This window comes from Salvelinus fontinalis, unplaced genomic scaffold (assembly GCF_029448725.1).
Source record: "Salvelinus fontinalis isolate EN_2023a unplaced genomic scaffold, ASM2944872v1 scaffold_0167, whole genome shotgun sequence".
NCBI lineage: Eukaryota > Metazoa > Chordata > Actinopteri > Salmoniformes > Salmonidae > Salvelinus > Salvelinus fontinalis.
Window position 1 is genome coordinate 103,443 of NW_026600376.1, and position 16,055 is coordinate 119,497.

General features: G+C 44.0%; 1 protein-coding gene across 1 annotated transcript in view; it reads left to right on the top strand.

The window, feature by feature from the left end:
• Positions 1–16,055, top strand: part of col7a1l (collagen type VII alpha 1-like) — a 121,199-nt gene that overhangs the window by 41,720 nt on the left and 63,424 nt on the right. Inside the window, exons 23-27 of the mRNA XM_055912403.1 lie at positions 11,012–11,135; positions 13,520–13,663; positions 14,151–14,338; positions 14,706–14,783; positions 15,976–15,993. Coding sequence (XP_055768378.1) covers positions 11,012–11,135; positions 13,520–13,663; positions 14,151–14,338; positions 14,706–14,783; positions 15,976–15,993 — 552 coding nt within the window. The remainder of the gene's footprint in view (positions 1–11,011; positions 11,136–13,519; positions 13,664–14,150; positions 14,339–14,705; positions 14,784–15,975; positions 15,994–16,055) is intronic.

Sequence of the window (16,055 nt, forward strand, 5' to 3'; positions counted from 1 at the left end):
CCTGAGTCTTTTTGCTGTGTTACACAGAGGGCAACACTCCCCAGTCCCAGTATTTGGACCACAGCGTTCTGTTCCACCGCACTGAGGGCCTCAACCCAGAGACAGTCTACATAGTTAGCATCCACGCTGTCTACGGCAACACAGAGGGGCCAGAAATCTCCCTCTCACAGCTCACAGGTACCTGGACAGAGAGTATGGGGTAAATCCTAACTTGTGCATGATTTCTTTCCCACAGTGGTGATGGTGGGTATTGGACATTTTCACTTATTCATGCATTAATGTCATTGGGAGACTGAGTGCATTTTCGACTCAAGTGGAAGCTAGGATTTGCCCCTATGACGTCAGTGGAGTCTGCAGTCGCAGCAATGTGCTCGGTTGGTGATGCATATGCATGGAAACACATGTACGCAGTGGTTGACGTTGCTGTCGGTAATGTAATCTCAATTATGCATGAGAAGCCCTCACAGTCCACCGCTGTATTTCCAAGACTATTGTATTTCTAAGATGTGTGATTTGAACGAGACAGACCACTGTTATTTCAATCGAGGAAAGGCGTAATTGAAAAGTGATGATCCATTCAGACCAGCCTTACTGATTGAACTTTCGTAAATACATTAAACGGAAAATATGGAGTGTAACACTGAGTCACTGGCCATTTACATAAACCCACAGCCCTGTGGATGAAGTCCTGATATTATAATTAAGTAGGGAGATATGGAACGTTACGCCCCTTGTAGACTGGTGGTGCCCTTGTTTGATTGACGGGGCATATACTTTGAGCTTCCTATTTTAACCGCGGTTCCCTTTGTTGACACTTGAGGCTTGTGTTTTAACCACTGCTGTGTGTGTGTGTGTGTGTGTGTGTGTGTGTGTGTGTGTGTGTGTGTGTGTGTGTGTGTGTGTGTGTGTGTGTGTGTGTGTGTGTGTGTGTGTGTGTGTGTGTGTGCGTGTGTGTGTCACTGCTGCCTGGCATGGTTGTTATCATCTAATAGTTCTATCTGAGTTTGTTTCTACTGTTAGAAACTCTAAACGGAACGTACTTCATTTATATTGAAGAAGTCCTTCCAGACTGTTGTGTTGTTGAATGAGGAACATTGTCACAACATTTATAATGATAATTGATTGTATATGTATTCAAGGTATGCTCAAAGCGGTCAACATTGAAAGGCAGAAACTCACCTCATCCACCACCGATGTGTAGCATCCATGTAGCGGCAGCCATTTTGTGGCAGAAAGCTCAGCACACATTTATTGTTTATCTTAAATGAACCTACTGTACATCTGTTGTTGATGTGGTTCCATCAGCGTCGGTGACAGAGTCAGAGCTGATCCAGGCGGTCAAGGAGGTGAAGGTGGTGGATGTCGGAGTCAACTCCTTCATACTGACCTGGAGGAGAACACCTGGGGTCACTGGCTACAAGATCTCCTGGAGCCCCTTCCATGGTGAGGAACACACACATACATGTATGGACACACACACACACGTTGACACAAACACACACCACCAAAGCCACATATACTACCCACCACTGCGACCTGTATGCTCTCGTTGGCTGGCCCTCGCTTCATACTCGTCGCCAAATCCACTGGCTCCAGGTCATCTATAAGTCTTTGCTAGGTAAAGCCCCGCCTTATCTCAGCTCACTGGTCACCATAGCAGCACCCACCCGTAGCACGTCTTCCAGCAGGTATATCTCACCAAAGTCGATTCCTCCTTTGGCTGACTTTCCTTCCAGTTCTCTGCTGCCAATGACTGGAACGAACTGCAAACATCACTGAAGCTGGAGACTCATATCTCCCTCACTAGCTTTAAGCACCAGCTGTCAGAGCAGCTCACAGATCACTTCACCTGTAAATAGCCCATCCAACTACCTCACCCACTATACTGTTATTTATTTTATTTATTTTGCTCCTTTGCACCCCAGTATCTCTACTTGCACATTCATCTTCTGCACATCTATCACTCCAGTGTTTAATTGCTATATTGTAATTACTTCGCCACTATGGCCTATTTATTGCCTTACCTCCCTTATCCTACCTCATTTGCACACACTGTGTATAGATCTTTTCTATTGTGTTATTGACTATATGTTTGTTCATTCCATGTGTAACTCTGTGTTGTTGTTTGTGTCACACTGCTTTGCTTTATCTTGGCCAGGTCGCAGTTGTAAGTGAGAACTTGTTCTCAACTTGCCTACTTGGTTAAATAAAGATGAAATCAACATTTTCAAAATTAAAAAGTAGGCTCTATCTCAATTCGTCTTTCATGCTTCCTTGCATCCCCTCACCTCCCTCTTGTATTAGAGGACATGGTCCATCCCCACAGACCTAAGTTCTTCAAGGTGAGGAGAGAGGCTGTGAGGCATAAAGGAAAGATCGTTGTGAAATAGCTGTAGGCTATCCTGCTGTCCCGACCTATATATACCCAATGCATGTTGACCTCTCTGCCTCTAGGTGGCGATGAGAAGTCCCAGCTAGTCTCTTCCTCTACTACCTCCTTCACCATCCCTAAGTTACAGGAGAGCTCGGCCTATAAGATACAGGTGGCATCTATGGTGGGGGACCGAGAAGGGAGCCCGTTCCTGGTCACTGCACGCACCTGTGAGTACTGAACTATGGCTACACCTCTGAGATATTCCTCTGGATAAGAGTGACTGCTAAATGACTAAAATGTAGACCTGTCACATGTCTCTACTCACCTAGCACCACCACCTACCCCAAAAAGTAGCAGTAAGGTATCTTAAAGTTATTCCGTGTGGTTGAGGGGATCAGTTTGAGCAAGGCCAGGTGCAGAACCGATAATCTTGATTGGATATTGAGTAGTTATTTGGGATGCAAGGTGATTTGTAGATCAGTGAGTCTGCACAGTCTGACTGCGATGTAGCCATTCTCAAACACTTAAATGATGTGTTGGATGTGTTATGTTCCAGTGGACCTGCCCAAAGTGAACGGCTTCGCAGCGCTGGACACCACAGACAGCAGTACCTCCCTCAACTGGATCAGCGTTGCCGGGGCTTCTGGGTATCTGCTCTCCTGGAGGCACATCTCAGGTCAGAGGTCAAAGCACAGCCAATCACATCAGGCTATGACACCAGCACAGCCAATCACATCAGGCAATGACACCAGCACAGCCAATCACATCAGGCTGTGACACCAGCACAGCCAATCACATCAGGCTATGGCCTCATTCAAAATCTTTAGTAATGCTTTCTTCCTCAATCAATTTAATTGTACAGCACATTACTTACAGAGGATGCAATTCAAAATTCTTAAATAAATACAGTTATAAAAGATAAAAACACTGTTTTCAAAATGTGGCAAATGGCAGTGGGGGTGGGGGTGGGGTGGGGTGGGGTGGGGTGTATATTTAGACAGCGCCTCTCTCTCTTATCCAAGTCATTTCCTTCAATAAACTGCCTAAAGTACAAATGTAATGTCGGGGTTTGTCTTTCATGTCCCAGTCACTTTTTGGTAATCTCGGCACCCAGAACCAAATTGTTTCGTCTGTCACACGAGAAGACTACTTCCTGGAGATTTTATCAACTATGCTAGGTTTCATCTTCCCCATTTTTTTTAAGTGTGAAGGGTTTGGAGGTCCTAATTAATAGAAATATTTATGTAGGTACAATAAATATAACCCGCAGGGGTGAATTCAAGATGTAAATGGGGATTTTGTCCTGTAAATTGTCAATTGTTCCAAACTGTTATTGTGATGGGGAAACCTGAGTTACCCTTGGAATTGGGCTGTGTTATGTGTTTTTAGAGTGATGACAATTGTTTTGTGTTTGTCACTTTTTACAACCTCTTACACCAACCAGAGGACAATTTGTTCACAATGACTTACCTGGCTAAAGGTTAAATAGATTTTATTTTATTTTTTACCACATATGGGTACACTTTTTCTCTTCAGAGTTGGACACCAAAAAGGAGAAGCTTGGCCCTGCTGCCTCCATGTTTAAGCTGAGTGATCTGCTGTATGGCAGGACCTACATCTTCACCATCAGACCTCTGTATGGAGAGGTGGAGGGACCCATCACCTCTATCTACCACAGGATAGGTATAGCTTAACACCTCTTCACGTTCTGGCTCCAGCTCACTGGAACAATAAACAATGTGCTCACTCTAAAACGACAACAACAAACACAATGGAAACCGTTTATCATACAGGAAACCCAATGCTGGTTCATGCACTTACTAGGTCATGACATAAGTTATTACTCAGTAACTACTATGGTGTACAGTAGGTGTAGGTCAGGCTAGCGGTTAGAGTGTTGGGCCAGTAACCGAAAGGTCGCCGGTTCGAATAACTGAGAAAAATCTGTCTATGTGCCCTTGAGCAAGGCACTTAACCTTAATTTGCTCCCGGGGCGCTGGACTAATATGGCTGACCCTGTAGAACAACATATTTCACTGAACCTATCCATGTATGTGACTATAAAAATGTCATAAATAATGTATACAGTATATCATGTGAAATGTGTCCAAGCACAACACTACGCTACTGCAGGTGAATCTAAAACACTGTCTATTTCCTTTCAGTGGCCAAGGACCATCCTCTGGTGCCTGTCCAGTCTTTACCCGCCACGCCTGCCCCTCTCCCCCCTCACACCCTCACCGCCTCCCAACCCAATGCAGCCAAAGCCACCAAAGCCCATACCCGCTCCACCGTCACCAAAGCCCCCTCCAAAACCACCGCCGGCACCGCCAAGAAACCCCCAAGCACCACTGTTGTCAAAACAGCTGCAGCCACCACCAGCTTTGTCAAAACAGCTGCAGCCACCACCAGCGTCGGCCATCTTACCACCACTACCAGAAACCTATTGGTTTTGGATACAGAGACAACTGTTGGACCAGGGCCAGGTAACATAAGTATTTATAGTACCTATATAGATGAATAGCTGTTAGGCATTACAATCAGAACAAACTGACAGACCCTCAGAATAACAGCACTTACCTCCATTAGAGACTGCTTCTTAAGACCCTCAGAATAACAGCACTTACCTCCATTAGAGACTGCTTCTTAAGACCCTCAGAATAACAGCACTTACCTCCATTAGAGACTGCTTCTTAAGACCCTCAGAATAACAGCACTTACCTCCATTAGAGACTGCTTCTTAAGACCCTCAGAATAACAGCACTTACCTCCATTAGAGACTGCTTCTTAAGACCCTCAGAATAACAGCACTTACCTCCATTAGAGACTGCTTCTTAAGACCCTCAGAATAACAGCACTTACCTCCATTAGAGACTGCTTCTTAAGACCCTCAGAATAACAGCACTTACCTCCATTAGAGACTGCTTCTTAAGACCCTCAGAATAACAGCACTTACCTCCATTAGAGACTGCTTCTTATGACTGAAGATGTTCCTTTAGCTGTTCTGTCTGATGATAATAATGTCTGCTAACAACCAATATCACTGTCACCATGACCTGTGTGTGCATGTGTGCCTCTGTGTGTGTGTGTGTGTGTGTGTGTGTGTGTGTGTGTGTGTGTGTGTGTTGCAGTGTGTGGTAGGGTGAAGGCAGACATCGTGTTCCTGGTGGATGAGTCATGGAGCATCGGATCCAATAACTTTGCCAAGCTCAAGGACTTCCTGTTCCGGGTTGTCACCTATTTCCCCGTGATTGGTCCTCAGGGCACACAGGTCAGAGGTCACACACCTTCAATATGTCAAAAGCTTTACTGTTCATTTTAGGATGTTAACACATCACACGCAATAGACTTAAAAAACCCTAGCAATGTAAGGGTGAGGTGTACCTGGTTGACTGTACCTGAAGTGTACCTGGTCGACTGTACCTGAAGTGTACCTGGTTGACTGTACCTGAAGTGTACCTGGTTGACTGTACCTGAAGTGTACCTGGATGACTGTTTCTGAAGTGTACCTGGATGACTGTACCTGAAGTGTACCTGGATGACTGTTACTGAAGTGTACCTGGATGACTGTTTCTGAAGTGTACCTGGTTGACTGTTTCGGAAGTGTACCTGGTTGGCTGTTACTGAAGTGTACCTGATTGGCTATACCTGAAGTGTACCTGGTTGACTGTACCTGAAGTGTACCTGGTTGACTGTACCTGAAGTGTACCTGGTTGACTGTACCTGAAGTGTACCTGGTTGACTGTACCTGAAGTGTACCTGGATGACTGTATCTGAAGTGTACCTGGTTGACTGTATCTGAAGTGTACCTGGTTGACTGTATCTGAAGTGTACCTGGTTGACTGTATCTGAAGTGTACCTGGTTGACTGTACCTGAAGTGTACCTGGTTGACTGTACCTGAAGTGTACCTGGTTGACTGTACCTGAAGTGTACCTGGTTGACTGTACCTGAAGTGTACCTGGTTGACTGTACCTGAAGTGTACCTGGTTGACTGTACCTGAAGTGTACCTGGTTGACTGTATCTGAAGTGTACCTGGTTGACTGTATCTGAAGTGTACCTGGTTGACTGTACCTGAAGTGTACCTGGATGACTGTACCTGAAGTGTACCTGGATGACTGTTACTGAAGTGTACCTGGATGACTGTTACTGAAGTGTACCTGGATGACTGTTACTGAAGTGTACCTGGATGACTGTTTCTGAAGTGTACCTGGATGACTGTACCTGAAGTGTACCTGGATGACTGTTTCTGAAGTGTACCTGGATGACTGTACCTGAAGTGTACCTGGATGACTGTTACTGAAGTGTACCTGGATGACTGTTACTGAAGTGTACCTGGATGACTGTTTCTGAAGTGTACCTGGATGACTGTTTCTGAAGTGTACCTGGATGACTGTTACTGAAGTGTACCTGGATGACTGTTTCTGAAGTGTACCTGGATGACTGTACCTGAAGTGTACCTGGATGACTGTTACTGAAGTGTACCTGGATGACTGTTACTGAAGTGTACCTGGATGACTGTTACTGAAGTGTACCTGGATGACTGTACCTGAAGTGTACCTGGATGACTGTACCTGAAGTGTACCTGGATGACTGTTACTGAAGTGTACCTGGATGACTGTTACTGAAGTGTACCTGGATGACTGTTACTGAAGTGTACCTGGATGACTGTTACTGAAGTGTACCTGGATGACTGTTACTGAAGTGTACCTGGATGACTGTTACTGAAGTGTACCTGGATGACTGTACCTGAAGTGTACCTGGATGACTGTTACTGAAGTGTACCTGGATGACTGTTACTGAAGTGTACCTGGATGACTGTTTCTGAAGTGTACCAGGTTGACTGTTTCTGAAGTGTACCTGGTTGGCTGTTACTGAAGTGTACTGATTGGCTATACCTGAAGTGTACCTGGTTGACTGTACCTGAAGTGTACCTGGATGACTGTACCTGAAGTGTACCTGGTTGACTGTACCTGAAGTGTACCTGATTGGCTATACCTGAAGTGTACCTGGTTGGCTGTACCTGAAGTGTACCTGGTTGGCTGTACCTGAAGTGTACCTCATTGGCTATACCTGAAGTGTACCTGGTTGGCTGTACCTGAAGTGTACCTGGATGACTGTTCCTGAAGTGTACCTGGTTGACTGTACCTGAAGTGTACCTCATTGGCTATACCTGAAGTGTACCTTGTTGGCTGTACCTGAAGTGTACCTGGTTGACTCTACCTGAAGTGTACCTGGTTGACTCTACCTGAAGTGTACCTGGTTGCCTGTACCTGAAGTGTACCTCGTTGGCTGTACCTGAAGTGTACCTGGTTGACTGTACCTGGATGACTGTTACTGAAGTGTACCTAGTTGAGTGTACCTGAAGTGTACCTGGTTGACTGTACCTGAAGTGTACCTGGTTGACTGTACCTGAAGTGTACCTGGTTGACTGTACCTGAAGTGTACCTGGTTGACTGTACCTGAAGTGTACCTGGTTGACTGTACCTGAAGTGTACCTGGATGACTGTACCTGAAGTGTACCTGGTTGACTGTACCTGAAGTGTACCTGGTTGGCTGTACCTGAAGTGTACCTGGTTGGCTGTACCTGAAGTGTACCTGGTTGACTGTACCTGTCATGTGCACTGTGTATACTACTATGCGCCATCATAGAGAGTCTGGTTTCTTCCTAACTAGCTGGTCCTGGTCACCCTCACCTTGGCTTGTTCTTTTAGGGCTTAATGTCCTGGTCACCCTCACCTTGGCTTGTTCTTTTAGGGCTTAATGTCCTGGTCACCCTCACCTTGGCTTGTTCTTTTAGGGCTTAATGTCCTGGTCACCCTCACCTTGGCTTGTTCTTTTAGGGGTTAATGTCCTGGTCACCCTCACCTTGGCTTGTTCTTTTAGGGGTTAATGTCCTGGTCACCCTCACCTTGGCTTGTTCTTTTAGAGGTTAAAGTCCTGGTCACCCTCACCTTGGCTTGTTCTTTTAGGGCTTAATGTCCTGGCCACCCTCACCTTGGCTTGTTCTTTTAGGGGTTAATGTCCTGGTCACCCTCACCTTGGATTGTTCTTTTAGGGGTTAATGTCCTGGTCACCCTCACCTTGGCTTATTATTTTAGGGTTTCATGTCCTGGCCACCCTCACCTTGGCTTGTTCTTTTAGGGGTTAATGTCCTGGTCACCCTCACCTTGGATTGTTCTTTTAGGGGTTAATGTCCTGGTCACCCTCACCTTGGCTTCTTCTTTTAGGGGTTAATGTCCTGGCCACCCTCACCTTGGCTTGTTCTTTTAGGGGTTAATGTCCTGGTCACCCTCACCTTGGCTTGTTCTTTTAGGGGTTAATGTCCTCGTCACCCTCACCTTGTTCTTTTAGGGGTTAATGTCCTGGTCACCCTCACCTTGGCTTGTTCTTTTAGGGGTTAATGTCCTGGTCACCCTCACCTTGTTCTTTTAGGGGTTAATGTCCTGGCCACCCTCACCTTGGCTTGTTCTTTTAGGGGTTAATGTCCTGGTCACCCTCACCTTGTTCTTTTAGGGGTTAATGTCCTCGTCACCCTCACCTTGTTCTTTTAGGGGTTAATGTCCTGGTCACCCTCACCTTGGCTTGTTCTTTTAGGGGTTAATGTCCTGGTCACCCTCACCTTGTTCTTTTAGGGGTTAATGTCCTCGTCACCCTCACCTTGGGTTGTTCTTTTAGGGGTTAATGTCCTGGTCACCCTCACCTTGTTCTTTTAGGGGTTAATGTCCTCGTCACCCTCACCTTGGCTTCTTCTTTTAGGATCTAAGGTCTGAGTTGTTGTTGCAAACTTTTTGACAACGTTTAGATTCAATATGTTAAAAGCTGAAACCTAAAAGCACAGGACATTTGCAATCATCCTTTTTCAGTTCGCCCAAAGTATGTACCCTAATGTATCTGTGTAAACAGCATTCTGTTATTGCCTCTTGCTGTATTTCATTACAACTTTATTTTCTATATAGGCAATATGAAGGGGAATGATACATGTTATGATAAGATTACTTTGTTATTGAATGTACAGTACCAGTCAAAAGTTTTGACACACTTCCTCATTCAAGGTTTCTTTGTTTTTACTATTTTCTACATCATGTAATAATAGTGAAGACATCAAAACTATGAAATAACACATATGGAATTATGTAGTAACCATAAAATTGTTAAACAAAATATATTTCATATTTGAGATTCTTCAAAGTAGTAACGCTTTGCCTTGATGACAGCTTTGCACACTCTTGGCATTCTCTCAACTAGCTTCGTGAGGTAGTCACCTGTAATGCATTTCAATTAACAAGTGTGCCTTGTTAAAAGTAAAAGTACATTTGTGGAATTTCTTTCCTTCTTAGTGTGTTTGAGCCAATCAGTTGTGTTGTGACAAGGTAGGGGAGGTATACAGAAGATAGACCAATTTGGTAAAAAGACCAAGTCCATATTATGGCAAGAACAGCTCAAATAAGCAAAGAGAAATGACAGTCCATCATTACTTTAAGACATGGCGTTCAGTCAATATGGAAAATTTCAAGAACTTTGAACGTTTCTTCAAGTGCAATCTCAAAAACCATCAAGCGCTATGATGAAACTGGCTCTCATGAGGACCGCCACAGGAAAATAATACCAAGAGTTACCTCTGCTTTAAAGGATACATTCATTAGAGTTAACTGGATCTCAGATTGCAGCCCAAATAAATGCTTCACAGAGTTCAAGTAACAAACACATCTCAATATCAACTGTTCAGAGAAGACTGTGTGAATCTGACCTTCATGGTCGAATTGCTGCAAAGAAACCACTACTAAAGGACACCAAAAATAAGAAGAGACTTGCTTGGGCCAAGAAACACAGGCATTGGACATTAGACTGGTGGAAATCTGTCCTTTGGTCTGATGAGTCCAAATTTGAGATCTTGGTTTCCAACCACCATGTCTTTGTGGGACACAGAGTAGGTGAACGAATGTGTGGTTCCCACCGTGAAGCATGGAAAAGGAGGTGTGATGGTGTGGGGGTGCTATGCTGTTGACACTGTCAGTGGTTTATTTAGAATTCAAGGCACACTTAACCAGCATGGCTACCACAGCATTCTGCAGCCATACACCATCCCATCTGGTTTGCGCTTAGTGGGACTATCATTTGTTTTTCAACAGGACAATGACCAAAAACACACCTCCAAGCTGTGTAAGGGCTATTTGACCAAGAAGGAGAGTCATGGAGTGCTGTATCAGATGACTTGGCCTCCACAATCACCCAACCTCAACCCAGTTGAGATGGTTTGGGATGATTTGGACCGCAGAGTGAAGGAAAAGCAGCCAACAAGTGCTCAGCATATGTGGGAACTCCTTCAAGACTGTTGTAAAAGCATTCCTCGTGAAGCTGGTTAAGAGAATGCCAAGAGTGTGCAAAGCTGTCATCAAGGCAAAGGGTGGCTGCTTTGAAAAATCTCATATGTAAAATATATTTTGATTTGTTTAACACTTTTTTGGTTACTACATGATTCCATATGTGTTATTTCATAGTGTTGATGTCTTCACTATTATTCTACAATGTAGAAAATAGTAATAAAAAAAAGAAAACCCTTGAATGGGTAGGTGTGTCCAAACTTTTGACTGGTACTGTAGGTGATTGTCCCTGACTGTCGCGTCTCTCCCCTCAGATAGCAGTGGTGCACTACAGTGATGAACCAAGGATAGAGTTCAAACTGAATGATCACAAGAACAGGAACTCTGTACTAAAGGCTATGAGAGGAGTACGCTATGGAGGAGGCAACACCAAAACAGGTACACACACGTACACACATACACACTGACATTCTGTCTGCGTAGAAAAATGTTAGATGTCTATAAGCTTTGAAAGTGGAGACCTCACAAACGTCCAAAAGTAAACTTGCCTTGCCTTTTGGAGACAGCGTTGTATTTGCAAAACTAATTAACTGTTAATAAGTGAACTGTTTCGCCCAGGGCTGGATTACCTAATGGGCACACAGGGCATGTATCCCTGGAGGTCGGGTGCCCCCCAGATAGTATATGATAGCAAAATGTGTAGAATTGCAGGAAATTAGCTTTAAACTGCTAAATGTTCCCTCAACCTCATGGCAAAAAGTGAACAATAGCATGAGATGGGCTATAAAAACAGCCATTTTTCTCTCTGACCCATTAAAAAAGTGTCGAATTTTATTTAAAACTCCAGCATTTTCTCATAGCTTTATGGAGGTTGGTGCCCCGGGGTCCCAAATGCGGTAGTTCGGTGCTGGTTCCGCCCCACAGTTTGCCAAGATGTTTAGCTAGCCAGCTGAAGTTGTGTACAGCTGGATAGCAACTGTTTTTACCCTCTTTTGCTAGCTACCGTAGCCCTGTCTTGTCAAACGCCTGTCTCCAAAAATAACAAGTTGTCTCCAGTTGTGTTTGCATTTTGAAATTGTGACACACCTTCCATGCCTATTCACTTTCAATACACATTGATTCTCTATATTGTGCCTGCGAGCAAGTCTATATGTGTGTGTGTGTGTGTGTGTGTGTGTGTGTGTGTGTGTGTGTGTGTGTGTGTGTGTGTGTGTGTGTGTGTGTGTGTGTGTGTGTGTGTGTGTGTGTGTGTGTGTGTGTGTGTGTGTGTGTGTCAGTGGCGGTTGGTGCCTTTTAAGATGAGGGAGGATGAACATTTATGAACATGGCCTTATTTCTATTACAGCATATTGGATGACTGTCATTCATATTCCGTTCACCCAGCTCAATGTAACATCGATAGGTTTAGGCTACTACATGATAGTCCAATTTTCCCTGTACCCATCATGAGGTTGCTACAACCTAGCCTATGACTGAAAGTTTGCAACATAGGTGCACACAGGTCAAGAGAAAGATTTGAGGTGACAGACAGTGACACATTCAATACCACCTTGCACACTCTTGCCTGCATCTAGCTGATCTACGGTGTAATCATTAGTCCAAAATAGAGTTTCTATTGGACAAATTCAGTTATGTTTATCCCCTTTTTGTTACGTTTGCTTTTGTTTAAGAAATGTTTAACAGAATCAGCACAATGAATACACCCCTGATCACACACAAACACAGTTCTCTTTCATAGCAGCCACCTACAAACTGCTCATTGTATATATAATTCCTTCTCACTTCTATCTACGTGCTCTCTTCCTCTTACCTTTTCCCTTCACTTGTGGACTATCTGTGACCAGGTGAAAAAACATTTCCAAGTCATACAGCCTATATCATTGCCACGTCATAGTCAACAAAGCTACTAGAACTAATGCATTAATTCATGCTACAATCATACAGTACAGTGTACAGTCAGTAGCAAGCAGTTTAGGAGTTGCACTGGCGGGCCTCGGTGGCAATACATTTATAAAACCAAAAGCTTAACTTGACTTGGAAGAGTTCCGGTGTTGGACAGCGATAGTCAGCTACCTCCCCATTCCTTCCTCTCTGTTTGAGCCGGGTGTTTGCTTGACTAGCTTGTTGCATTCAATGCTAGCTAAGTGAAAGTGAAAAAATATATACTATGAAATATAGCTAGCTTTCTCTCTCTCTCTCTCTCTCTCTCTCTCTCTCTCTATCTTCTCCTTAATTTTGGATTAATTTGTTAAAAACTGTTCAACTATTGTCTGTCTCTCCCTTTGAGTCAACTAACTCACCATATTTTATGCACTGCAGTGCTAGCTAGCTGTAGCTTATGCTTTCAGTACTAGATTCATTCTCTGATCCTTTGATTGGGTGGACAACATGTCAGTTCATGCTGCAAGAGCTCTGATAGGTTGGAGGACGTTTTCTGGAAGTTGTCATAATTCCTGTGTTAGTCTATGGAAGGGGGTTAGAATCATGAACCTCCTAGGTTTTGTATTGAAGTCAATGTACCCAGAGGAGGACAGAAGCTAGCAGTCTTCTAGCTACACCATGGTGCTACCCTACAGACTGCTGTTGCGGCTACTGTAGACCTTCATTGCAAAACAGTGTGTTTTAATAAATTATTTGGTGATGTGAATATATTTAGTATAGTTTTACCTTAAAATTATAACTTTTTAAATATTTCACTATTTTTAAAAAAATAATGAAATTCTGTAGGGTCGGTCCTCTCTTTCCTCCTGTGAGAAGCCTCCACTGGTGTGTGTGTACATATTGATAGTGATATTGCCAGTGAATGTATTGTTGTTCCACAGGGAAGGGGATGAGCTACGTTCTGAAGGAGCTGTTCCAGGAGTCTCTGGGGATGAGGCAGGAGGTGTCCCATGTCTTGGTGTTGCTGACAGACGGCCGGGCCGTGGACGATGTGGAGCAACCCTCCAGGATCGCACAGGCTTATGGTCAGTTCAGATATCAGTGCTCATACTCTACATGCTGGGGTCAAAGGTTGTGGCTAGATGGTAAACAGCTACGGACAGAAGTGACTATTCATAGCAGGCTAGGAGCGCATTTTATCTAACCCTTTTCCTAACCTTAACCTAACCTGCTACGTTAATTCTCCTAACCTGCTACGAAAAGTGACTTCCGTTTGTAGCTGTATACCATCTAGTCAAAACCGTGGACAATGTCTTGGGACGTCTAAGGATTGTAGCCATTTTGTTCTTGTTTATTAGGAGCCGTTGCTACTGACACTCAAGTTCCTGAAAACATCTGTTTAACACAGATTCATCTACACAGGCATATCTCACCTGTCTTTGATACATGTAGTGATATCCAGTAACGGGTCCTTGTCAGAAGCCTTTGACTTTGCATATTGCTGAATACTGCTTTGTATAACATTATATAATGTATTTTCACGTTCTTCTCTGATATTGACTCCACTCTCAGGTGTGAGTGTGCTGGCCATCGGGGTGGCCAATGCAGACATGGATGAGCTGAAGAAGATAGCGTATCCAGCCAGCTACCAGAACATCTTCTACGCCAGGGACTTTGATGACTTCTCCTCCATAGAGAGAGAGTTCATCAGCAACATCTGCAGCGAGGCGCTGCTCTCCGAGTTCAGACAACACGACGAGGTACAGAATACACACGTCTGAATGAAACTAATATATCATTTGAAATGAAAGGTACTAACTACATCAGGACTTTTTGGAACAACATGCTTGTTTTAAAACATTCTAGCTGGCTGATAATATCTGCTCAATATGTCTCCTTAGCTGGGATCATAGTTAGTTAAGTATGAAGTGTGGAATGTTGGCAAGCAGCCAATTATGACAGAGATGTGAAACTCGGCTGTGTGTTGGAGTGGGCTGCTCTCGCCCTCCAGCTGGAAGTAGAATGTTCTCGAGGTAGAAATTAGGATTGAATTAATAATGACCTATAACCTCTGATTCAAGGTCATATAATAAGGTCAACATCAATGTGTTTGACATCTTTTATTAGTCTGCCCAGCTGGACACTCCAACTGATGACCCTGATGAGCTGACCAAACCCCAGGGCCCCTGCCCCTTACAGTGCAAGGTACGTCCTTCTCTTAGTCATCATCATCATTACTGTTATCATCAACATTACTATTATCATCATCATCATTGCCTTTTTCATCATTTGTGTCAGCATCACGTATCCCAGTTTGTCCAATAGAAATTGAATATATTCTACATATATGGTTTGTTCCCTCCCAGCAACCAGTTCTGTTAATGACATCATTCCGACCAGTTCTGCTATTAACGTCATTCCGACCAGTTCTGGCAATGCCGTCATTCCGACCAGTTCATGTAATGATGTCATTTTGACCAGTTCTTATAATGACGTCATTCTGACCAGTTCTTGTATGGACGTCATTCCAACCAGTTCTTGTAATGACGTCATTCCGACCAGTTCTGGCAATGCCATCATTCTGACCAGTTCTTGTAATGACGTCATTCCGACCAGTTCTTGTAATGACGTGATTCCAACCAGTTCTGGCAGTGATGTCATTCCGACCAGGTCTTGTAATGACGTCATTTCGACCAGTTCTGGCAATGCCGTCATTCCGACCAGTTCATGTAATGACGTCATTTCGACCAGTTCTGGCAATGCCGTCATTCCGACCAGTTCATGTAATGACGTCATTCTGACCAGTTCTGGCAATGACTTCATTCTGACCAGTTCTGGCAATGCCGTCATTCTGACCAGTTCTTGTAATGACGTCATTCTGATCAGTTCTGGCAATGACGTCATTCCGACCGTTCTTATAATGCCGTCATTCTGACCAGTTCTTGTAATGCCGTCATTCCGACCAGTTCTTGTAATGACGTGATTCCGACCAGTTCTTGTAATGACGTGATTCCGACCAGTTCTTGTAATGACGTGATTCCGACCAGTTCTTGTAATGCCGTCATTCCGACCAGTTCTTGTAATGACGTGATTCCGACCAGTTCTTGTAATGACGTGATTCCGACCAGTTCTTGTAATGACGTGATTCCGACCAGATCTTGTAATGACCTGATTCCGACCAGTTCTTGTAATGACGTGATTCCGACCAGTTCTTGTAATGACCTGATTCCGACCAGATCTTGTAATGACGTGATTCCGACCAGTTCTTGTAATGACGTCATTGCCCACTGGGCTCCTTCTTTAGCTGACCTTTGACCCACTTTCATTTGGAAACATGGACTGACCTTTATTTGATTAATAGATTAATCTCTTTCTCCTTTCTGATTCACTTTCAAAGGGGCAGAAAGGTGAAAAGGTGAGTACAGTTATATTTAGTTACTTCTAACTTGGTGATTAAATGAGATATTTGGACTTTAT